Here is a 25610-nt window from a genome sequence, read left to right on the forward strand (position 1 = left end):
TTGTTTTTAGATCTGTATCCGGCAAAATGTTTAGATACTTTAAGCAGAGAACCGTTTTTTCCATGAATATTAATTCACGTTATTGAATGTAAAAAGTTTTCTGAAATATTGTTCTGTCCTGTCCTGCGTTCATAACGGTAACTCGGTCAACACAACTACCATTAAAATTCACGACGTCGTTTTATTATGTTGTTCGTTGAGTTCTTAATGAAGGAAGTCACTCTCAAGACTACAAACAGACCAACACTAATTTCAGACGACTGAAATAAAGCTCCATGCCAAAAATTGATTTTTTTTCGCCAAGATAATTTTGCATGGACTTCGAGTCGGTGCAAAGTTCAATAGCTTGCACCGCGAACCGTGATGTAAGAGGAACGGGGAAGAATTTAAGAATTATTAAACAGGGCATAAATAATGCGCATTACCGCGGTAATTGAGGAGACTTCGTAAACGCGAATCTGTATCCGTAATTTCGGTGCGTTCGCGCGCACCGTAATCCACATCGAAGTGAATAATTCACCGCAATTGTCAGTTAGGTATCAATGAGCAATCGGATTAACGTTAATTATAGATAAAACCAGACTCGCGAATATACCTTAGCGACGATATTATGAGGACTTTCTGCTCATGGATAGCATCCATTCTTCGCTAATCGACAGTCTTAATTTGGCAAGCAATCTCTTCAACAATATGTACAGTTAAAAGAGATAAACTTATTGATTGATTGATTGAAGTCTTTGTGCACAAGAGACTAAATTAATCAGATCGGAGAAAAGCAGATCGGGGAAAACCAAATCGGAAAAATTTCCAAGATTAATTGAGGTAGCATTTTGTGCAATATCCACTTCTCATTTAATAAAATCATGAAATATGAAATTATTATATGTGAATTATTATGTCGTGCCTGACAGTCATCGAAAGAAAAGTACGTAAAGTTGCACGTATAAGTGCAAAAATTAAAATATTTAACTAATACATCACTTATTCTAATGGAAATGTTTACATTTCCATTGAAAATCGTATAATTTCTTCATAACTTTACATACATTTCACGTATTCTTTTTAAGAGTAGACTCGGGTTACAGGTTATTCTTTCTTTGAGATAGCAGTATTAAAGAAACAAAGTAAAATCTCATTATTCCAAGGTATCGGTTTTCGAAAAAGAAGGGAAGGAAGAAAGGAAGGAAGGAAGGACGTACCAAGAGACGCTAAATAAAAGAGAAATCTGTGAGAAGCCGGAGACCGTCGCATGTAGAATCGAACAGAGATGAGGAAAGAAACAAAAAGGAAAGAGAGAGAGAGAGAGAGAGACAGAGAGAGAGAGAGAGATCGGCGCATCGAGCGGAGAAGCAAATAAAGAGGCAAAAATCGAGCGAGGTGAAGGAATGCTCGACCTTGGCGTCTCGTTCGCGAGGACTGTGGCACCTTCTCAATCAGAGGCCAGATGAAATCGAGAGAAAGAAAATAGCGTACGTTGCAGCGAGAGTCTTGTTTATTGGCACGTTATGCGCGTTACTCGGATCTTGCGACCCAGTCACCTGGTTTTTCTCGCGTCAACAAATAATCGCCTGCATAATTCATTTCAGGCCACGATCGTATATAAATTTATACTAAGATACGAGTATTGTTTTTTTTATAGCAATGTAAAAAAAATAGATTCCTTTTCTCCTTGCTGATGTAAAAAATATCCCGAGTCAAACCTCAATTTCGCTTGATCTTTTTTTTTTTTTCGGAGAGCTTTTCGGTCTTGTGTGTCTTTGCATTTTGCACGAATATACTTTTTCTTTCGACGCCGCCACGTATTCGTGTACCGAAGTAGCCGCCAGGCTTTTGAATTCTGCTCATTTGACGAACACGAAAGTTATTATGAATTCGGTTGCGCCCGTGATATCATTCATTTACATTTTATTACTCATAAAGCAACGACCTTTTTTTCCACGTGCCACACGGCGTGTACGCGCGGCTGAGTTAATTAAAACCGGTTAATGCAACTGATTCCCCCCCTCCACCTGGACGGGACAAGCGAGGTGTTTGCGCGAGCGATACAGCAGCGAGTTTGTTTTTCAGCATTACGCGAGTCCCGCATAATCGCGGGCCGCGATGTCATTTCCGCGCGAGGCGGGACACGCTTTCCGATGTAAAAAAAAAAATCCCAGGTTCGCGCTCGGTTCGCACGAAAGGGCGCGGCGAGAAAGTTTATTATGCGACTTAACGAATTATTTTGCGAAATGTCGGTCGGCCGGGACGCGTGTGGGAAGCGATCGGCGAGCCGGTGGGCGAGAGACGAGCGTGACGAAATACGGAACGCGCACGCAACGCGCGACGCGTGTATTTATGTGCGTGCGTGCGTGCGTGCGCGCTCGTCGATCTTAACCGTTCGCGTATACGCATTTCGCCCCGCGAACCAACTAATCCCTCACGCGCAAGTGGAGACGCGGGGGAGGAGGGGGGGGGGGAGGAGGAAAAAACGCGTCGCCTCATAAATCATTCGCGGCGAAACGATATCGGGGGCGAACTACACGCGCCTCCCTCTCTCTCCTCCCCCGTCCACCCTTTTGCCTAGTTCGCTCGTTAAAACGGGACGTTTTGCAGACAGGACAAATGCATCGCGTCGAACCTCGAGGGCGGGGGGAAAAAAGAGGGAAGCGGAAAGGTGCGCGCGGTCAAAAACTGGCTTCCAGCGGCTGCGGCGACCTGACTTTTCTCAAAGGACAACCGACCGCAATTCCTCCCCCTTCGCCCCCTCTTCGTTATGCACATTTGCCGGGGACGAGTAAAAAGAGGCGCGAAGGCGTCATTGCACGTAGACCTCGAAAGTGCACTTCAGGAAGAAATAAGAAGGGAAAAGAGGAAAGGAGCCGTGTACACACGCACGTCGTTCAACGTCACGTTCGGTTGAAAAATGCGCGTTTGCCAAGCGATTTCCGATGATAATCAGGAACGGCAGCTCCGATCGATAGTTCGCCTCGCATAATCCACGCGAGGCAATGCGAAAGAGAGAGAGAGAGAGAGAGAGAAAGAGAGAGAGCCTGACCAACCTCACCATCGTCAACTGATTACCATTAGTTATTAATTTTGTCAAGGCTAAATTAATAATCACTCATCCATCCTTAACGCAATACGTTTGATTGCGGGGTCGCCGCATCGCTGCCATTTGTCGCGTTATTATTGAAAGTCGATCAGCGTGCCTCCGTACCGTGCGGAGGAGCAAAAGGAGGAAAAAAAAAAGTGAAGACGCGCCTCGCTATTTTCCCCAAGTAAACAGGAATGCGAGAAACGCGAAGGAATTTTGCAGTAACGAAACGCACACAGCGCCCGGCCGTCACGTGATTGCATAATATCGATCGCGAGGCTGCTCCGAGTACGAGATTATGTGAACGTTGTGTGTTGCCGAGCGAGCCGTGTAATTCGACGCTCGGCAAAGGTATACCCCCCCATCATCGCGAGTCGCGTTTCCAAGTGGCATTACGCAAGAAGCAATACCGTCGCCGTCGTCGTCGTCGTCATGACAGCTTTATGATCGATAAAACGGATTCGATCAAATAAGAATCCCCGGCTTAGGCGCCGCGGTTTCGCGTTAGACTTCGGACTTTCGTCAGCCGAATGTCAACCGGTCCCCGGCCCGGAATGATTTCCCTCTCCCGTCTGAGGTGTATATCGTTTCAGAGGGAATAATCAACGCCAATCAAGTAGAAGTGCGGAGAGAAAGAGAGAGGAAAAGGGACCATGCGCGCGCGCGCGCGCGTTCCGCTGAACAACGATAAATCTCTCGATAGTCGTTAATCGATCACCGAGTGATCGCTGGTTGGAGACATTCGTCTCGGAACGCATAATAACTCGATGGAAATAGGAAAAAAAAAAGAACGCACGCGCGTGAACCGCGACGCGAAGTAAACTAAATAGACGGTTTGCGCGATATACTTATTTCTACATATCGTACATGAAGAATTTTCTCTTGAAATTTACCCTCAAAATCTGTTAATTGTAGGATAATGGGCCTGTTCTTTGTCGCTGCACTATTGAACTGGTGCAACAAGTTAGAATAAGACAAATATATTTTTTCTCATTCTAACTTATTGCACCAGTACAGCAGTGCAGCTACCAAGAACAAACCTATAATGTGACCTCGAGGAATTTTACTATATTTTTTATTAAAATTTACTGTACTTTTAGTACTAAAAGTACAGTAAATCTTACTATACTTTTGGTAAATTTGACTAAATAGTAAAATTCCTCGAGGTCACACATTATCTTACAATTACCAGATTTTGAGGAATTAAATTTTAAGAGAAAATTCTCTCCGTGCATATAATTATTTCCATGCCACGCGCGAGTCAACTTTGCGAGGTTCCAAAGTTATTTTTACATTTCAAAAAGTATCTCGGGAAGTAACTCTCGTTATTCCAGTCGTTCCTATTTTTTTCCTCCTTTAATATTTTGCATATCGATTTAAATGATAAGCAGCGAATTAATTAACATCTTTTTAGAAATTCACGTGTGTGTAATATGTTTTCCAGATGTCGCGTGCAAAATTTTTGCGTCACGCCGGTATTTTCCGCGTTGCGCGCTCTGGAATCATCCCACACGCCGCGCTTTAAACGAACAGCAAAATAGTTCCGGCGGTTCGCTCTCTCTCTCTCTGTCCCTCCTCTCGCAACATTTTACCGACCGCTCGTTACTCCAATTAGTTGGGTGTCCTATGACTAAAATGCAATCAGAGATTAACCGCGCAATTGTAACGTTATATGCACTATCCTGCCTCCGTAATGGCCGATCAAACGATAAAATCTCCATACGTTACAGTCAGGCACCTTTATACTTAGCCGCATAATTTTGCGTAACGCGTCTCGCGTAGCGTTGCGACTTCTCTCCGTCGAAATTAGCGTTTAGTCAGCAACGGCTAATTCCAATTCGCGGCTCGGCGTCGCGGCGAAACAAGCGTAATAAAACTTTGTACTTTGACGTATCTAACTTATATCCAATTTATCTTGACTCTGCAAAGGGGAAGAAATAAACAAACATAGCACTGCTTTCAATCGCCGTAAGGGGAAAAAAAAAGAAATGAGAGAGATAGAGAGAAAGAGGAAGGCAATCAGATGGGAAAACGAGAAGCTGTGAAAAAGTAGAAGCGAACAACTCCGGAAGATGAGGTGAATGCGAGAGAGGAATGGGGGTGGGGTGGGGGGGGGGGAGCGAGGGAGGCCCGACGGTGTGCTGCGCCACCGACCAAGGTCTATGTCATTGGAAAACGACGGGATCGATTTTGCCGTCTGCTTTTCCGGCTTTCTTTTCTTTTTTTTTTTTTTGCGCGCGCTGAATTCTGTATCGAGAAGAGTCGCGGGATATCGCGTCGTTTTCGATGCAGGGCCTCCCGACGACGACGTCGAGCAAAAGTTACCTTACCGGGGGGACGAGGCCGCGGCGGGCGAGTCCCTTTGTCCGTCCCGACGACGGAACAAAAACGCGAGGCGCTCGTTTTCGCATTCAATTTCGCGAATGCGCACGGTATAATAAATCACGTAAACACACGCGAAACCCGAGCGCGACGATGAAACGCGAAGCGGATCCACTTCGTGAACAACCGTGTTGTTCCCGATGTCGTTCCGCGTATCGTTCGCTACTCCGCTATGCGCGCGTAAAAAAAAAAATTGCGGTACAACAAAAAAATTTGTTCTATCACAAATTACCAATACTATCGCGGTTGCGCTAATGAAAATCGTGTACATGTAAATACATTTTTTTTTGTAAATGCATATCCTCTATAAAACAGGAAATAAGAAAAATATATTTTTCAGTTATTTATATATAAACTGCGCTCCGATGTTATTGCGCAAAATGTAATCGCAAATCAGAACTGAGGCTAGAAATAATATTTCAAATTAATTTGATCGTCAGCTTCGATATTGATGCTACAAGCATTTCTAAAAAATTACAAAGAACTTGTTGCGAGAAACATCATCCCAGCCAGTACGTTGAAAAACATATTTAATAATTGATATGAAATTATTGATAAGCTCGACTTCGATCTAATGGAAGGTGCAACAATCCCGAGAATATGTAAAGCACCAATCAGAGCTTTGCTTCGTACAAATATTTATTTTATCTCCGAGAGGAGCGATTACTCAAATTATTTTGTTCCCTCTAATAAAAGTAACGGTTATCTTCAATAAAGAATATTTTCTTGATAACCGTCTTAAAGTATCTGATTACAGAGAAACTCATTATCGTATACTTGGAAAAGAATTTACTTTCTCGAAAGATATTGTAAAATTAAATTGAAGAAAAGTCAGAGTAATAAGTAAATTCAATTTTTATTTTAACTTAATACTTTTAAATGACGTATTAAATTATTAGGACTCGGAATACATTTCAAGTAAATCTGTTACTTATAACGAACTTACGATACATTTACAGAAATATAAACTTTACCATTATTTAAAATAAGCGATACTTATTTAATTCAAGTGCATATTTTTTCGCGTGTACAGAGAAGTTCATTTTAACTAAATCTTATTTGTTTCAAATAAACGACGAGTGAGAATCTGCTTTTCGCAGCGTGAGAATAAATTTTTCTGCATGTTACACCTCGTACAATATGTACAATGTGTTACATCTTGTATTCTTACATCATGGTACTTTATATTCCTCGTATTATTCACATACCGATCTAATATTCGCAATTTATGTCCTTTATAAAATATCTCAAGGGCGGATTTACACGTTGGCAGGAAAGCGGCAGCCAATCGGAACCATCGTCACAACAGTGGTTCTCCTGCTTTTCTGCCAATGTGAATCCGTTCTAAGGTTTCAGATCTGATCCCGGAAAAAAAGAAAAAAAAAAACAAGAAAGAGTCTAGGAAACCGTCTACCTGAGTTTAGCGGGTGGAATCGTTCGAGAAAATTCACGTAGCGAGGATGCTGCCGGGCCCGGCAGGATCCCCGGCACATTTCTCACCGACGCGGACGCGAATCTAAGATGAAATATTAACGGAGGCATTCGCTATCAAGTCGCGGTTGACGCGGGATTGTCAAGATCTTCCCGTGCATCCGTGGCGAATTATATTCCGCGTCTTGTTTTGACGTCGCCATGACGACCCGATCTCGCGGCGAACGGACGGACGGGAGAAAGGAAAAGAGAGAGAGAGAAACGAAGGAGTTGCCGACCTAAGCTAACCTAATCTAACCTAACGTGATCGTGACAGCTCGTCGTCTCGTGTTCTCTGCCCCGCCGCGGCGCGACAGACATCCCGTTGCCAGGACAACGTAAGGAAGCTTTTCAACGAAAAGAAGCGAGCGAAGACTCGGAGAAAGAGGAAGAAAAAGAGAGAGAGAGAGAAAAAAAATCGCCGCTTTCTTTTTCCTTTCCCTTTTCCCTCCCCTCGCGGAGACAGAGATCGGCGTGACGGCCGACGGTTTGATCCCGGTGGCCCATCGAATCGATTTAAAAGCGATCTGTTGTCTACCGGGTACAATCCTGGGGCGTCGCCGGAAGAGCAACGAGAGAGAGAGTGCGGCGGAAATCGCGCGCGAGAGCAAGGGGGGGAAGAAGGAGCGGTCGCGGAGATAAAGGAAACGAGGTGGAGAGCGCGTAGGCCGAACGTACTTCAGGTGTCGCAAACACACGCTCCCGTCAATAAACGGTCTCACACGTACAGACATACACACACCCATATCGTATATGCACGCGCACGCACCGCCGCGTATCGGCGTAAATTACGTTTTTCCGTTCACCCCGATTAAGCGTCTAACGCGCGGGAAGAAGGCGCGTGGCACGAGAGCGTTTGACGGCAGCGCTGACGAGGCGTCAATCCCGACGCTCTCCGAGGCGGCGCGTTACGTTCGTCGCGAAAGAAAGGAACAAAAAAAAAAAATAATAATGCCGAGGACCGAACTCTTCACTTAACCGTCCGAACGGCGGTGAAGAGGTTCCTGCTTAGTAACGGTACGTGGTATTTGCGCGTTTAACATACTTTCCACGAAGGAAATACGGTTTAACGAGGTATACGCCGCGCCGAGAGCAGATAGATGTATACATACGTACGTACACAAAGCGAGGATCGGAACCCGGTGCCGGGAGCGTGACAAAAACAACAAACCGAGGGAAGGAAGTGGGGGGGGAATTCGGGGAAGACGGTAAACGGGCAGCTTCTACGACACAAGAAGCCTCGCAGAGGATTTACGATACGGCGACGAGGGAGGCTCTCGTTCGTCGATTTCCTCGCGAAACCGTGCCGTCGTTTCTTCTCACCTGAGTCACAATTCGCGCTCTAGGGATCACCGGCGCCGGCGGGGAGGGGGGGTTAGAAGGAGAGAGCGCGGGGAGGGAATGAGACGGGAGACCGATCCATTGTTTCGGAACAAGGTAGAAACGCGTCGCCGGGAAGCGGATGTTTCCGGAAAATCGCGCGAGGGAGGGAGGGGAGAGGAGGAGGAATGACGGATTCGCCGTCTCGGGATCGACGACGATCCTCCGGGAGGCGAGCGAATACAGGCGTCAAAGAAGAGCGGAAGGCTCGTCGGGGAAGCCGGATTTCCGCATGGACTACGGACAAGGGTGCCGCGCGACAAATAAGAGAGGAAAAGAGAATGAAAGAGAGAGAGAGAGAGAGAGAGAGGAAAAACTTGGATCCTTACCCCATTGCCGGGAAGGCCGCGTAAGAGAACATTCTCGTGGAACTTCCAGGATCCCGACGTCGCCGGCGTCTCCCACGCTCCTCCTCCTCGTCGTCGTCGTTGTCGTCTCTCTTTCTCACTCACTTTTCTCCCTCGTTCTCCCACCCTCGTCGTCGTCGTCTCGAGAGAGGGCGATCGGCCGCGGAACAGGCACAGGCACACAAGTTCAAGGTCGCGGTAGGTTAAGGCAGGTACGAACATCCACGTCCGGCGCGTAGAGAGACAGACGGACAGAGGCGCGCACACACACGCACGCAAACACACACACACACACACACACAGTCGCGGAGGAACACGTACGAAGGGGAAAAACAGTGAACACCGGTCCACGACGCCGATCTCGTCGTCCAGACAAAGGATCACGCGCACGGCAGTGGCGACGCACAAAGAACAACCGGCGCGCGGCGGTTTATGCGTCTACTACACCTCGCGGGAACTCGCGCGCCGGTGACGGCGTTCGGTGCGTTGTCGTCTCTCTCTCTCTTTCTCTCTCGGTGGATTTTTAGGTTAGCGGTCGACCCCGACCGGCCGCGGCGCTAGACAGGAACGACGGCGTCGATGTGCTGCGCGGTCTCGGGTCTCTCGCGACGGACCTCGCGCACGTCCGTAGCGCGGCGATGTATGGCAGCTGTACGTGTAAACGCGCTCCAGCCAGCCAGCCAGCCAGCCGCCGTCGTCTACGCGGATCGTGGTGGGAGGGGGGAGGGGGGAGGGGGAGCGAGTGCCAACCGAGGGAAGTGGTGGGGATGGGGGATCAGCGGCCGGCTGAAGGGACTCCAGACGGCGGAGTAGGGGTAGGCAGGTTAGGTTAGGTTAGGTTGGGACGCGAGGGGGAATGCTAGCGCACCCTTACGCGGTCGCGGCAGCCGCGCGTACTACGTGCGCGTGATGTATACGTGTGCGTGTGCGTGTGTGTGTTTCGCACGTGTGTGTGCACGCGCGTCGTGTAGACGGGAATGGTAGAATGTGTACCGATATATCCCGCCGGTTCGCAGTTTCGCTGCTCTGCCCTTCGCTCCGGCAAAAGACTGGCGTATGGCGGCGCCGCCGTACTTCTCGCAGTGGCGCTCAATTTTCGGCCACAATTTCCCAGGCGAGGGCTTCCTCGGACAAAGAGACGGGGGAGGGGGACGTCCGAGAAGTTCGCGGGGGAAATAATCGCGAGATGATCCCGCGATCGAACGAAACGGAACCCCTCTCACGTGTGAATCCTCGACCTTCGAAATCGCCGGCGGGGAGGGGAGGGGGGGGGGGGGTTCCCGGAAACTGATAATCCGAAAAAACAGTCCGGTTTTCAACGTTTTTTCGGAGTTAAATCATCCGACGATTTATCGGATTATAAACCGTCATTCCGTATTATCGGCGCAATCTCGCAGTTTTTATCTCGTGCGGCTCGTGTTTTGTTTAAATTGTTTTTTACAAACATAGGGAAAAGTTGCGATATTCCTGCGTATATGAAGGTGTATCTCATAATATTTGCTAATTAATAGCAGACTTCAATTAACCGGAACGGCCGCATCTGCCCCTCTTCCTACCCCGGCTACATAGTAGAAAATTGATAGTAGATAAAATCTCCGATGCCGCACCTAGAGCATAATCAATTTTACAATATCGAACGTTTAATTAGGCCGAAGCGGACGTATTATACACGGTGTCCCGGAGCTATCACGGAATCCCCATCATTTTCCGATTGCTAAACGATACGGGCAGCTGGGAGCCCGAGTGCGCGATTCCGCGCAGATTAAAAACAGAGAATTAGATGCATGCAATTTACAGCTGAATTCGCCAGAGTTATTTCCCTTTTGGATCCGCGCTCGCGGTTCCCGATAGTCTTCGCGAGGTACGACTCGAGAAAATTGCCGTCCCGGTATTGTTGCAAATCCGGTCGGGTGCGTGCGAAACACAAAGGAACGTGGGCCCGGCGAGAGAAGAAACCAGTATGGAGACCGTGGAAGCGAAAGGATATTGCAGCGCCCGACGCCGCTGGTTATGCAATAACCGCGATTACACGTTCCTGCGCGATATGCGTAAGCAAACGTGGAAAATGTAACTCGAATGAAATATTCGATTACACGCGCCGTCAGGTCGACGCGTGCGAAACAAAGTCGAATTAACCGTGCGCTCCTCGTCGTCTCTCAATGCGGATTTTACTTTTCTCGTTGTACGTGATTAAAAATTATAGATAAGAACGTTTTCAAATTAGTACAATTATGGTTTCATTGTGTATAAGTGAGGATGTAAAATCTTTCAAAAGTTTATTAATCCGGAACAGAAACATAAAGAAATTTTGTATTGCCTCATCGAGAAAGTATGTTTATTTTTACTCAGAAATAATTTTTATGAGAAAGAGAGAGAGAGAGAGAAATGTCTATCGGAGAATAACAATATCTTCGAACCGGGAATTAGAATTTTTTAATATTATTATTATTAAAATTACAATCGTATTGGGCTCGTTACATGACTATCACAATATTGAAATAAAAATGTAATATATTTTGCTGAAATTTAAGATTATGAAACTCTTTAAAGAGCATTTTATATGCATGAGAAAATTTTATATCAAAAATTGCTATATACGATAGTAGCTATGGATCATAAGAGGAAATTTCAGAGAATTATACCATAAGTAGTGTAAATACTATGGTAATTACTACGATTTTTGTTAAAAAACTTAGTAAAAATTTTCATAATTTATTTCCTTGGCTCGGGCTTATTATAGTAATTTTGACTCTACACGGAGAGAATTTTCTCTTAAAATTTACCCTCAAAATTTGGTAATTGTGGAATAATGTGTGACCTCGAGGAGTTTTACTATGCTGTTTAGTAAAATTTACCAAAAATATAGGAAAATTTACTATACTTTCAGCAAAATTTACTAAAAATATAGTAAATTTTACTAAAAAGTATAGTAAAATTTCTCGAGGTCACACATTATCCTGCAATTATCAGATTTTGAGGGTAAATTTTGAAAGAAAATTCTCTTCGTGTAAAATTTTGCTTATATATAAGACAATGATTATCAAATTGATAATCCAATTTTTTTCTGTGTATCAATCAAACCGATAAAAATAAAGTAAAAGCATATTTACGACACAAATTATGACTCGAATTGTGATGCACGACTCATTGGGTGTCTTTAATCAGTGATGCCGATTTCAAGATCGGAGTCACAGATCCAAGTATCGCGCGCGTCATCCTCTCCACTCGACTCTCGTCCGACTCTGATCTTAAAATCGACAGCGCCGCTGCCTTCAACCCCCTTCGCGATCGTAATCCCCCGTGAAGTAACCGCTTGCTCCCTTGACTCGGCCGAGCAATTTTAAGCAACCGCGGAACACTTTCGCCTTTCGGGACGTAAAAGCGACGGCTTAACCGCGTATATCCGCGTGCTTCACGAAAATGTACCATCTCGCCACTGCGATTTTGCATAATTGAGGGCGGAAAGACGTAAGCGAGCAGGTAAAATAACATGCTGTACGGACGTGTGCGGGTTGCAGGATGCTTTCTCTCTCTCTCTCTCTCTCTCTTTCTCTCTTTCTCGGAGAGGATGTGCAATGTAGCAACGCTCCAGGGAAACCGTCGGTTTGATCCGTTTTTCCGCAAACGCTCCACGTAACCGGTCCTCACGCTCGCGTCGCTCCTCGCCCTCGTTCTCGCTTACCGGCGCGGCAAAGAAATCGCGCGCAAATGCAACGTAAATGTTACACCGGGGCCACAGGTCAGGATGCCCACCTCCTCCTGGCTCGCCTCCAAATCGTTGCACCGGTCAGATTCCGGACGCACCTAACGTGCGCGCGCGATGTACATATACAGTAGAGGCTGGAAGTGAAACGAGCCCCTTGCTGTTGAACTTAATGCAACATAATCGGCGGCGCGGAATGATCGAAACATCCCGTTCTATCTCTCCCGTGGAGGAAATTCACCGTTTTGCAAACGCGCAATCGCACCGGACGGTAATTGTCGAAGTGGACTTTTTAAAGTAGTAATTATTTCATCTCTCGGAAAAACACGTCAAACGCGGTGCCACTAAGCTGGGGTTTCGTTATCGGGTTTGATTAGCGCTGGAGAAGTGTCCCAACGTGATTATTCCGAACGCCGGCCGCGATTATATAATTACACCGGCATTACGACGGCCGCACTCGTCGGCGGCGGGTTTATCGTTTCTTGCAAAATACGAACGTTCCTCGTCGGCGACGTCTGCGACGTTGCGACAGATATTGGATGGCGTGTCTCCGCGATGTGTCGTAAGAAAATTTACTTTGTAATATCCTAACGTAATAAACTTACGAAAGGCGACGGAGTTGCGATATACGTACGGCGGGAATACCTCGAGGAAAAACGAAAATCGACTTTGCCATAATATAATGCAGTTGAGAGATGTGAAACGCACGCGCCACGTCTTGCGGATTGACGTGTACGCAGACGGTTGTACGCGAATGCGCTTTTCACCCGAGAATGAGTCTGACTTCGCCCTCGTAATTTTACATCCTCGGCAGCGCGCGCCCCGCTCCCCCCCCCCTTTCCCCTCCTCGACCCCCCTCTAAGAAAGACTCCCGCGCGGTGGTTCCGCGCTTGTTCGGTTGCGAGAGCGGATTTGGCATCAGACCCGCGGACAAACACCGGCGTTCGCTCGCGAGCAAATGATTTCCGCGCGAATCGTCGAAGACAAAGGGCAGGAAATGCTGCTTCTCACCGGCACAACCCTGTAACGCGACTCCACTCGAGATGAGGCAGACACCTGGGGTTTTACCCCCCCCCCCCCTGCACTCGTAGCGCTTCTGTCAGGGGAGCAGCAGAGGGAAGGGCGGGTGGAGAGAGAGGAAGGACTGGGTTGCAACAGTAGGGGAAGAGTCGCTTCCGTAAAGACACTGCGAGTTCCGAGCTCTGAGCTCCGACCGGGACGCAACGGAGGGAATCGCGCAATTTTATTACGTAAATTCAATTTGCATAGTGCGACCGGCGACGTTACTCGCCGGCAGCCTCCTCGGTGGTTCCCGATGCTCGTCGCCGTTACATAACCGCGTTTCTTTCCTCTGGGAGATAACAACGCGTCCGGCTAACGAACTATATTTAAATTGATTTTATACAAACGAGGTGAGAGAGATGGGGGGGGAGAGAGAGAGAGGATAGCTGAGCGCACCAACGCGATAGTCCAAAAACCGTATTCGAAACAAGTTATACCTGTCTCTACGGCTTTAAAATCCTTGTGCCTACGCATATTTCCCCTCGCTGCCTCTCGAAGTCAAAATATTTCGAATTATACGCTCATCTTAATCATACACCCCCGCGCTAATGTCGCGTATGCGAAATAACGTTGGCTTAAATTAATATTCCAGCGCGCTCGTATATATTTATACGTATATATATAAATATGTATATTCCTAGCTCTCCAAGCACGGAGTAACGAGTATATCTGTATATTTGGGAGAGGATTGTGTTGTATATACTTCGCCTCGCGCGAAAACTCCATCGAGGTCGTTTCTAGAACTCACGCACACCACACAACAGGAGAGTACAATGTTTTGATAAATATTGCGCGATACTCGCGCGCGACGAAGGGCAACAATTATAAATGATACACAACAAAACAGATGAACGGTGAGCCGAGACCCAAATTAACCGATATAATAACAAAACGTGAATTTAATTGTTGTTATCGTTACGGTCTAAACCAATTTTTATTCGATAACATTTTTGCACATATACATACATGCGAATATTAAATAAACGTTCCCATAAATGCATTCGCGAATTAAATCGCTATTCAATGACGTAAAAAAGAAATTATTCCGATTATTAATTGCTCCTACGAGCGGCCCGAAGTAATAGAAAAATCCGCGATAACAATTATTTTATTATGCCCCACATCGGAGCAATAAAAAACCTGGCGCGAACTTTATTGCGCGTGCGCGCGAGCGAGCGAGCGAGCTAGGCGGCGAGGATTTCGAGCCGTCGAGTCGTTTAAATATCGCGGAAATTGAACCTATAAATTTCTGAGTGCCATAAATTGGCCGACTTACCGCCCGTAAACGACGGCCCTCTCTTTCATCTTCCGTTTACCTACGTTCCCTACCTTCGAGAACAGGTCGCAAGATGCCGAGATATACCGGGCCGAAGAAATACGAAGCCGGTGCGCGCCCGCGTGCGCCACCACAAGGAAACCGAATAAGAACCCCCATAAGTATCGTGAAGTAACGATTATACGGCCGACGCGCAGCAAATATGTACATAATACGTGGGATGTTTATTACTTTTTATATTTCCCTCAAGTCGCAACGATACCGTAACATCTGTGCTGTAACTTGAAAGTTTCTAAAAATAATAATAATAATAACAAACGCGATTTTCTAAAACTGTAACGTCTTCAAGCTCAAATATATACATGTATAAAAATCGTCAGATGTTGAAACTATTGCCGATTTAAACAAATCGGCAATATCTTTCTCAAGAGGTTTTAAACTGAAAGATATGATCCGAAGGATTTCTTAGACGATAAATTATTCATAGGGGGAACATAGATGGTGAAAACTCTGTTGGTAGTTTGAAATGTGTGAGCGATAGCAAGATAATTGAAAAGTAGTAGGAAGACGTTAAACGAGGATATAAACTGGCCGTGGCAAAAGAGCTTTTACTAAAGAGCAAGAGAGGGTGGTGGTTAAAGTGCACCATCCGCGCTTGAAGAAAATATATACGCTCGGAGGAAACGCGCGTACTTCACCTCTCGACAATAGTACAAAATGCTTCGCGCATCCCTCGCAAAGCGATTATTTTCCGAAATTCTACGTTCGTTATTGTCGCAGTTTAACGAGCGTCTAATACAAGTAGCAACTTGTAGATAAACAACGACAACACGGCAAGCTCGACTCTCGTGAGGTTATTTTGTATTTTCTCGCTCTTTTTCTTTCAAAGCAAATATTATCAACAAATGTTGGAAATGATTTTTAGAGGATGGCTTTACATCGTTTTACAATTTGAAATTCGAGTTAATGCGTTAGCTTTTATAAAATGTTTCACGTGGAAAAAGCAATTTTGATGAAATATCTATAAACTTAACTACATGCAAATTTAAAGATAGATTTTTGTTAGACCATCATAGTAATTGACATTATGGATAGAACACTCAACCAGTTTGAGCGTTTTACATAATTCTAACGTTTCAGACAGAATTAGATCTTTCAGAGTAACCTAATAAATTTTTAGATATTTCAGCAAAAATGCTCTTTTCATGCAGATTTAAACGACAGTTATTCTGAAACCGGACATAATAATTTATCTGTGGCTTCTTGCGACTTAACCAGACAAGATTACTTGGCATCAGTTTGAAGCACACGTTTAGAATCAATTTAAATCATTTAGGCGCAGTAGGTAGTACATTTTAATTCCGATATTAAATCTTATTTTAAAATTTTCATACGGGGCATCGCGCAAAATATAGATTTACAAAGAGATTGATACATTTTTCATACTTCCTCACCTCAAAGAGTTAGATGAGGAAGCGAAGCGCATAATAATGGATTTTCAATAGCGAGAGGGTGGAAGGGGGGAGGGGAAAGGAGCATCGTGAGTGGATGTATAGCAGAAGAGGTTTCTCTCGCAAGTAGTACAACCCACCTTGTGCCTGGCGTGCCAGCTGGTACACGCCGACGAGCTTCCCTTCAGAGACAACTACCGTCCTTTGGTTGGGTAAAAGAAATAAATAATTATTGTGCTAGACGATTCATGCATAAATGAAATATATTTTAAATATGCCCACGTCCCAAGAGTATTATTTCGAGAATATATATCAAGAGTTAATAATTGATATTAATGTCGCTGAAAACTGAGTGAAGCAAACTCATTCGAGAGTCACATTTGAAATAATTACTTTTACAAGTAATTACCACGACACATTTACTTAAAAAATAGAGTATGAATTTTGTTGACCCATAAATTTATTATTATAATTTGATCAGTTCACATTTGCGCTACGTTCTTTAACAGTTTAATGAATAAATGATGTTATGATGAAAATTTCGACAAAGGTAGTGCTAAAAATATTATATAATAATATGATGATAATTTTACAATTTATTATAAAATTATTTTGTTTTCGAAAAGATTTTTACTAAAAATAATTGGAGGTGACAGATTTGCTTGATAAAAAATATTTCATTATAAGATTTTTGAGCTTAGTTTCCTTCTTATACAAGATTCTCACAATATAGCGCGTCAGAGAAATAACCTAACGGAAAATGTACAGTCCGCAAAGGATTACTAGCGAATATAGTCGCGTGTATCGCGGTCGCATCGGTTTTTGATATCCTGGCAGCGATATCACCCGGTGAAATCGTTACCAAAAGCTTGCCGTAACATGGACTTTCTGTTTCGCTTGTCAAGCTTGATATTGTATCGATCTGAGAGGCCATCGTGAAAAGGAATCGGAGTGGATATTCTGGTATTTTCGTGGTATTCTTACAGAATGCGAAAGAGGACTTTGCTATTTTTATTAAATTAAATAACACATATTGTGATACGATTTTTGCGTAAAAATATTAGAGACCTCAGACAGAATTATGCGTTAAAAATTAAATCATATACCGTCTTTAAGACTGTCTGTCTGGGATACTTTTATTAAATTAAATAATACATATTGCGATACGTTTCGCGTAAAAATATTAAAAACTTCAAACATGATTATGTATCCAAAATCAGGTCATAAAACTCTATCCGTCTTTAAAACTACTTTACTTAACGGATGATTAAAAAGAAACGTCGAGAAACTTTAATGAAATATTATTTATGCATAAGAAATCCGAAAATAAATTTAGTATTCCATTGAGCTCCGCGAATAATATCACGTTTCTAGTTGAACCAACATAATATGTCGATAATCCGTTGTATCTCTTAACGGACGGTTACTAATGCGATAGAACGTCAATGGTACGATTATATCGTGGGAGGCAGCAGGCAGCTCGAAATAAAATGTTGCGAGATCGCGCGACGGCCGTTTATCGGCGGCGATTTTATAGACATGGGGGATAATGTGGAACAGATTGCGGCCGTGCGGTGTGCCGTGGCAAAGGCGTGTTACCGGCCAAGGCAATTCTGCGACACCGGAAACTCGTGGGTCGAGCCACTTCCACCGAAAACTCGTTTATACGATCCTGCTGTGTGGTATGTAGGGCCATCGCTGCGGTTTCCCCGCCGGTAGAGGACGAGAGCGTGCGATACAAGAGGTGATACACCCTCTTCCGAGCCGCTAAGATGGTTCCGTGGATTGCCCCTCTTGCACGGATTACGCAATAAAAGTGATTTCGCGCAATTTGCCAGCAACCGCAGCCGCGATAACTTTATTATATAGAGACCTCGGCCTCTCCCTCTTTTTGCAATACTTTACTTATTATTATTTTTCACACGTGGTACTCACCGAAAAGTATCAGTTCCACCGCCGTTAAAAAAGTTACTCGATTATTTTTCTTGATTTAATTTTAACAAAGAATATTTTCATAAATGAATAATAATCTTAAAATATATTCGTCACGAGTGTAAACAAGTTATTTACATGTATTAAAAAATGCCTCTTTCGAGGAATGTCATTAAATTTTATCGAAAAGAAAAGTCAGAATAATAAGTAAATCAAATTTTCGTTTTAGCTTATTCTTATCCTTGGTTGAAATATTAAATTTAGGATCTAAAATATATTTTGAAAAAATGTTAAATATGCTTATGATAAATTTGTTTACACGGATACGTATATGTATAAACTTATGAAATACTTGAAATATTTATTTAGTTCAAGTACAATTTACAGTATGTAAAACAACAATACAAACTATTATAAAGGGCTCGTTAATGCTAAGCAAAAATAATATGGTAAACAGGTCAATGTATCGAGCCAAGACAAATTTTCTTAATACATTATAATTAATTAGATAAACATTATATAATTAATTATAATGTATTAAGAAAATTTGTCTTGGCTCGATACATTGACCTATTTATCATATTATTTTTGCTTACAGTATGTATATTTCTGTGCATATACTAGAAAATATGGACTAGAAAATATCTTTTTTAATGAAGATTCCGAGTTACAATGTGCTTAATCATGTAATGGTTTCGTTCTACGAGCATATCCAAATCAATTAATCATAACATTTTAAATTTTACAATAATTTTTTTCATAGTCGATACGGAGAGAATTTTGACCGACTTCATTTGACTACGTATTGGAGATTCCTTGCTCCGGATTTGCTTTTGTGGGATTACCGGCGAGCGCATTGGCTTGTGTAAAATTCAGGGTAATGGTAATTATCCTGTGCAATGTGCAAATCATATCCGTGCGAGAGTTAATACCGCTAATAGAATTTCTGACGAAAATCTTAAGCTCCGATGGAATGGAAATCGATCGAAAGATGGGAAGGTTTTATTAAGCCCATTACGGATACGCGCGGTCGAGTCTTTTGGCAAAGTGTGAAAGAAAAAAATCGTACTTCGAAGCATCCACTTCCAAATTTTTTACGTGAATTCCCATCGCCGTGTGTCTGGAAACTGACCGCTTTACAAACGACACAAGCTTGCGTCAATCGTCCCTAGATAAAGTTAAACAAAGGCAGAAGCGCGCGAAAGAAATAACATGCCGAACGGGGAGGGGGGGGGGGAAAAGGGTTGAAAAATAGCTGCGAGGAATATCCGTCGGTTTTATCGCCGATACTGATAATAGATCCGAATAAAAGCGGACGTGCGGAATAGCGCGGCGCGATGCCTTCCGAATTTATCAAATATTCAAACTCATTTAGAAGTTTCTCCCGGCCGGCGACGAAAGGGAGCGAGACGCGCCTCGCCTCCCGCTGGAAAATCTCGGCCGACGACGGTGGATTCCTTTCGACCTCCATTTCCGCCGCCGCCGCCGCCGCCGTCGCGTAAATTAATTCCACGCGCCGCTAGCAAAAATCCAAACGGTTTGTCACCGACTGCGCCGAGTGTCGTACGCGACGCGTCCGTCCGTCCGTACGTCCGTCAGTCGCTGGCACGTAATATCAACTTATGACGTACGCGCGCGCTAACGTCGGCTAATTGTGGACGCCACCCACTCTATCTCGTCGACCAATATACGTCGCGTGGGCGACCTAGCACCTGCTACGGTTGGCTTCGCACACGCGCCTCTAAGTCGCCGCGCCGACAGCGAAGGAACACCCGTCAACACGCGGCTGTCAGCGGGACCGCGGGATCTGCCCTCCTCCGTTCTCAATGGACCGTTCCGAAAATACGCGAGCCGCGAGCCGCTACGTAACAATGAGAATGAATCGCGTCGCGACGCGTCGTCATTTAACATCCTCTCTCGTTACGCGCGTGTAACGAGGAAGCGCCGAAATGGCAAATATGCCAACGCGCGGATGCGCCACCCGCCCAAAGCTGCAAAAACACCACCGTCTGCAAATATACCGATGCCCGAAGCCTGAGAAATGTTCGCAAAACGAGACGTCGTGTTTTAAAAACAGCGTGACTCAAAATTGCATCGCAACTGCGTAGAATACAGACGCCAGAATGGAAAATTGCAAAAGAAGGGAGGGAGGGGAAAGATTTCAAGAATTTTTCTAAAATGCAAGATTTGTTTTTAATCCCCCAAACTTATCCGGCAAGTTAAAATAGCACGTGTTAGCGTTCGCAACGTTCGATTTTGAATGACAAATATATATTACGTTTTGCGCTCGTTACATCGTAAAGAGTCCATCGATTATTACCTTCTTTTTTTTTTTTTTTTTTTTTTTAACGAGGCATATTGCCGATATGGCTGAATTCGACGCGAATCAGTCGCGATTGAACGATATAATCCTTCTCCGTGCTAATGCCGCTAATCGACATTCGAGGGATCGATGTGGCATTTAATCGCTATAATGAAAAGCGTTACGAAGCGGTTCGTCGCACATATACGGTTATAAATATCGTTTAAGTGTCTCACGTTATATATAGGGTGTTTCCTCTATATAACTGGAGCATATCTAGAATATCTCTGTTATTTTTAATGGCACGAAAAAAAAAAAACCCGTTAAAGGAAAAGATTGTTTCCAAGTATTAAGATATAAGTGAAAATAGTTCTTCAAGATCATATCTGTTTTGAGATTCCAAGGTCACTTTTTTAAATGAAATTATAAGTTTTTTTTTACATAGTATAACTCTCCTAGTTATTCTTTGCACACTAATGTATTAAAGTTATCGAAGAACAAATAGTTTTTACAAATATATTTTGCACTTTATTTCAGCATATTTTCACATACGATATAAAATATTTCATAAATTATTAATTTTAAATTTAAGAATTCTTACTTGCCATAATATTTGTCTCTTCAAAACAAGTAACCTTTTCTTTTCTAACAATTTTCCATTTAATTAAATACAAATATTCTAGATATGCTCAAGTTAAAAGAGAAACACCCTATATATACAAATATGTGCACGTATCCGGATATTACAAATTCACGTACGATTAAACCACGCGTGACTTCTCAACTATTTCGGGACTCTAAATTGCGTTTATACGAAGCGTTTCGTGACATGTTATATTGGCGCTTTTTGTTTCCTATGGACAAAATGATTTCTAAAAATACACAAAAATTTAGCTGATCAAGTATTTCGTTTCCACATTTTTTCCAACGATTGTCTAATTAAACGAGACGAGAAACAGGCGAGATGTACAGATTTTAAAATAATTTAGCTGGAAATTAGAATGATTATACAGAATACTCGAGTTGGTTGTTAAAATGTCAAAACTTTGCGGCATTGCTCGTGATGCTTGAACATTCCTACTTTATTTTTAAAGTCCAATAAAATTACTCTGACATCTGCATCTACCGGTTTTAGATACTCCAGCAAAATCTTTCCGTGCGGCAAGCATATAATCAGCAGTCATATATATTGTAATAACTCATCTCGCGAGCGAATCAACACATCGACACGCTTTTCCTTTAAAGAAAAAAAAAGAAAAGAAAAAAAAACTATACGTTGTGTTACTATGCTGCTACAAAGGCCTTCCTGATTACTATTCTCCTTGTTCCGATCTTCGGCGAGTAAGGTTCGTAGGTCAGGAACAAAGGGTGTGCTAGGAGAAAGACCTAATCGCAAATATACGGACCTCCGCGTTTCCCTTTTCGCCAGAGTGCCGCGGAAACATGACGGAAATGTCAGGGAGGCAGGGATACGAAAAGCGTGCGTGGCGCACGAGTTTTCATTCCCCGGTTATGTTATGTACGTACGTACCGTATGTGCACGCGTATGTATTATATGCATGTATGCGCGTGCGCGCATGAAGGATCGCGCTGTTCGCTCTTCCTAAAGGAACTTTAATCAAAACTGGAAAATAGAAGAAACCTACTTTTCATCGCGCCGTCTTCTCGTCTCTGAGCGCCCGCCGCCGCGACCATCATCCCATTCCTCGTCTGTGACAGGCAGACGATAATACGGCGACCCCCTTCCGCGCAAGACGCGATCTCGAAATGCGCATACAACAATACCGTATTGTCTAAGCCACTTTATTGTGCCGGGCGACGTCCAAATATCATGCCCGGATATCTCGGCTCGCCCGGCTCCTATGCAGGATGATTTGCAACTAACGTGCGCGCGAAACGGATCCCTTGATTAAGACGAAATTAATGTGAAATGACAGAATTTCGCGATTTCACTCGCCTCGGGATATTTAGGTGACAGAGTTCGACTCCACGGCTGTAATTCGAGCGGAGATCGTTTTAGCGAAATTTTAATTTCTAATTTTAATTAAATTAACGGTAACGGTATTTAATACAGGGGATTAAATAGCGCAAAATACGATAATTAATATAATTAATAATATTGCAACATTTTTAGCGACATTTTAGAAAGGTTCGTTAAATATTATATATTATTACAAATGCTGATTTTACTTGTAGAGACAGAAATTTATTAATTGTATTTGGTGAAGGAATATTCAATACCGGAAAAGTGCAAATAAGATAATTTCGTTAAGCTGATTGAACAGCTGTCGATATTATCGAGATTTCGTCGCAGATGACGAATCTGTCTTTTTGAAACATGTATCGTGCCTAGTAAGTATATGTACAATGATCGTAAAACAGTTGGAGACAGGAAGTATAAATTACGCATTACCGACATGCAAACATAGCATAAGCCTAATCTATTTGCGATTAAAGCTGAGTTCTCATGCATTAAAGACAGTTATTAGCTTTAGTTTGATCGCGGTTATATACTCGAATATAAAAAAGAAATGCTTCTAAAATTAATATAGTACTTTATATAGAATTGAGAAAACAAACAAGTTCATCAGCTAGATTATCTGATGTAAATTTATCATTCACAGTAACTCTTTCATGAAACGCTAAAATAGTCGAAAATTTAAAAGAAGCTAATCCCAAAATCACCAATAATTTAATATCTACTAATTATTTATTACCATTCAATTGATTACTGTATTATTAATAAATATAAGTACAAGTCTATGAGCATGAAGCTCTCAATATATTGCAAGAAAGAAGATTAGTTTTATAAAGATATAAATAACAGCTAATCTATTGATTTAAAGTGATAAAACAAGATCGCAGCTTTTCATAGAGGCAAGTTCAATTTTTAACAATCAATATATTATATTAGAATATACACTTACCAATTCTCTAGTACACCGACGTTCGAGAAACTTGGAGGAAAACTCGCGGCCGCCATCGATGGTTGCGACTAATGTCCGCTGGTTTCCGTCACTTTTTAATCCTTCGCAGTCCTAACACGTCACTGGAATTGACAAAAATTGAGTTAAAATTATAACCAACAGCGGTGTAACTAAAAGATTTTAATTTAACAATTTCAGAAAAAATTAATTATAAATTGTTGAAATTGGCAAAACACGTTTTTAACTATATATTTTGAAGAAAGTATAAATCTATTATCCGCAAATGATAAATCTCTTAACCATTTCATTTAAAAGATAAAATATATAAAAATATTTTATTTATCAAATTTTTTTGCTGATGTTTCAGTTTATTGTTTAATCAAAAGATCAAAAGTTACTCTCTCCAGAATATTTAGTACTTCAAATATTATATAAGCGCTTTATTTGTCACAATAACGACAATATGAATAAAAGTTATTTTTGCATTGTCTGAAATAAAAAAGAGAACTCTGATGGGGAATTCAATACGCTGAATGAAGAGCTAATGATACTTTTATTCCTCTATAACCAATAGGCCAAATGTTATACTACAGTAATTAAAAATAATATTACATAAAACATTCAAATTGGAAGTTTTTATTTTTTGAGTCATGTTTGTAATAATCATTAAATATGAAAAAAGTATAACAGGATTTTTTCATTATTTCTTTTAAGTAAAATATCTGATGGCAAAACATTTTTTTCTCTAATTTTCAAAGATCATTATTTAAATATTTAAAAAACATAACTATAGACTTGTATAGATTTTCTTATACATCAATTTCTTTCAATATTAAATGTAAGAGTATTTTTAAAAATTCCATAATGTAAATGTTTTATAAAATTATTTATTCATACTTTATATTTAACTTTACGAGAATAAAATATATAAAATAGTTCATAAATTATTAATTAATATTATTTTAGGTAAGTAACATTTAATTCTTTAAAAAATATTGAACGATACTAATACATATATGTATATATTAAAAATATATAATATATACTATATAAATATACTCTCTAAAGTACAATTAGTAAAAATCCAGTGAAAATATACTGATTTTCACACTGATAACTCTTATTAATCAGTAATAAATGCAGTAATTTTTCAGTGATAATATATTAATATTAAAGTCAAAATTAAAGTAAAGACAGTAAATATCCACTAATTATCACAGTTATAAGTCTATCCCTGCAAAATAGTAATAATACACTTATTGTTACTACTGGAGAGTATACACATATGTATGTGCAACCGATTAAATCATCGAGTGAAGTGGTTAAAAGCGAAGAGCGACTTTGAATTTCTCGCGGACGTGGATTTCGTCGTAATCGTGATCCCTAAAAACTACTTTCAGAAAATATGGAGATCCGGCCATCTTCCTTACCAACCGCCCCTTTATACGTTCGTCTCCCACCCCCACACGTGTGCAACATCGTACGGCTGTGCTTGCGTGAAATATACGCGCACACACACACACACACACACATACGGATTAAGTCCCGCACGCACACTCAAAAACTCCGACCACCCCTTTCTCGAATTACTATCCCTCCCCGCCTTTCGGCTCTTGGTATCGGTAATGAACGATCTATTGTGCCGGTGAATGCTCTTTCAGGCAACAAGATGGAGAGAGGGGTGAGAGAAGGGCGCATGGAGCCGGTTAACGGCGGGGCGGCGAGAGGGAGATAGTTGAGGGCGGTACGAGGGGAGGAAACGAGAGCGGCGTAGAGGAAGTATGAAAACGGCACTCGTTAATGGATTTCCATTCTCCCGGACTCCTTTACTCTCACTTTACTGTCTTTTCCCTCCCCTTCTTCCGCCGTTCTCTCTCCCCCCCCCCCCGTGATCCCCGTGCAGCGCGCTCCCTTTTGCCGCGCATTGGTTTTTAACCATCATCCACGGGAGAGGTGGCTCGCGCTCGTTACACGTGTAAAATCCTCGCCGTACCACCACGGTCGTGTGCGTCTCATTGTTCGACGCGGGAGCCGCGTGTATTTCCGACCCGCAACGACTCGTAAGACAAACGGCCGAACGATTCTTGATGCCGCCATAGAGATCCTCCCGATGTTGGAAACAGCGCGCTGGAATTATTCGGCCGTCTACGCTCTCCACCCTCTCCGTATAATAACGAGGGGATCATCCCGTGGCGCGCGGAAATCTCGTTGAGGCTTTCCCGGGGGTTGATTTCCCGGGGCAAGGGTTAACTCTCGATTAGCGGGATTAGCCGAGACTACTGTAAACATCGTTTCTCGCGTGCGC

The 25610-nt window shown here is 42.7% G+C and overlaps 1 protein-coding gene across 8 annotated transcripts in view; it reads right to left on the minus strand.

Annotated features, from left to right (window-relative positions):
- The window catches only part of LOC105835120 (RNA-binding protein Musashi homolog 2), a 109490-nt gene that overhangs the window by 40986 nt on the left and 42894 nt on the right, over window positions 1-25610 (minus strand). For 5 of the 8 annotated variants that reach the window (XM_036295425.1, XM_036295426.1, XM_036295424.1 and 2 more), the window contains one exon: window positions 23306-23427. In XM_036295425.1, coding sequence (XP_036151318.1) covers window positions 23306-23361 — 56 coding nt within the window. In that variant the 5' untranslated portion in view covers window positions 23362-23427. Of the gene's footprint in view, window positions 1-8634; window positions 11349-23305; window positions 23432-25610 lie in introns of those variants that run through there. The other 3 variants (XM_036295428.1, XM_036295430.1, XM_036295427.1) reach the window with 2 other exon arrangements.

The sequence above is a fragment of the Monomorium pharaonis genome, chromosome 1 (assembly GCF_013373865.1).
Source record: "Monomorium pharaonis isolate MP-MQ-018 chromosome 1, ASM1337386v2, whole genome shotgun sequence".
In the NCBI taxonomy this organism is placed as follows: Eukaryota; Metazoa; Arthropoda; class Insecta; order Hymenoptera; family Formicidae; genus Monomorium; species Monomorium pharaonis.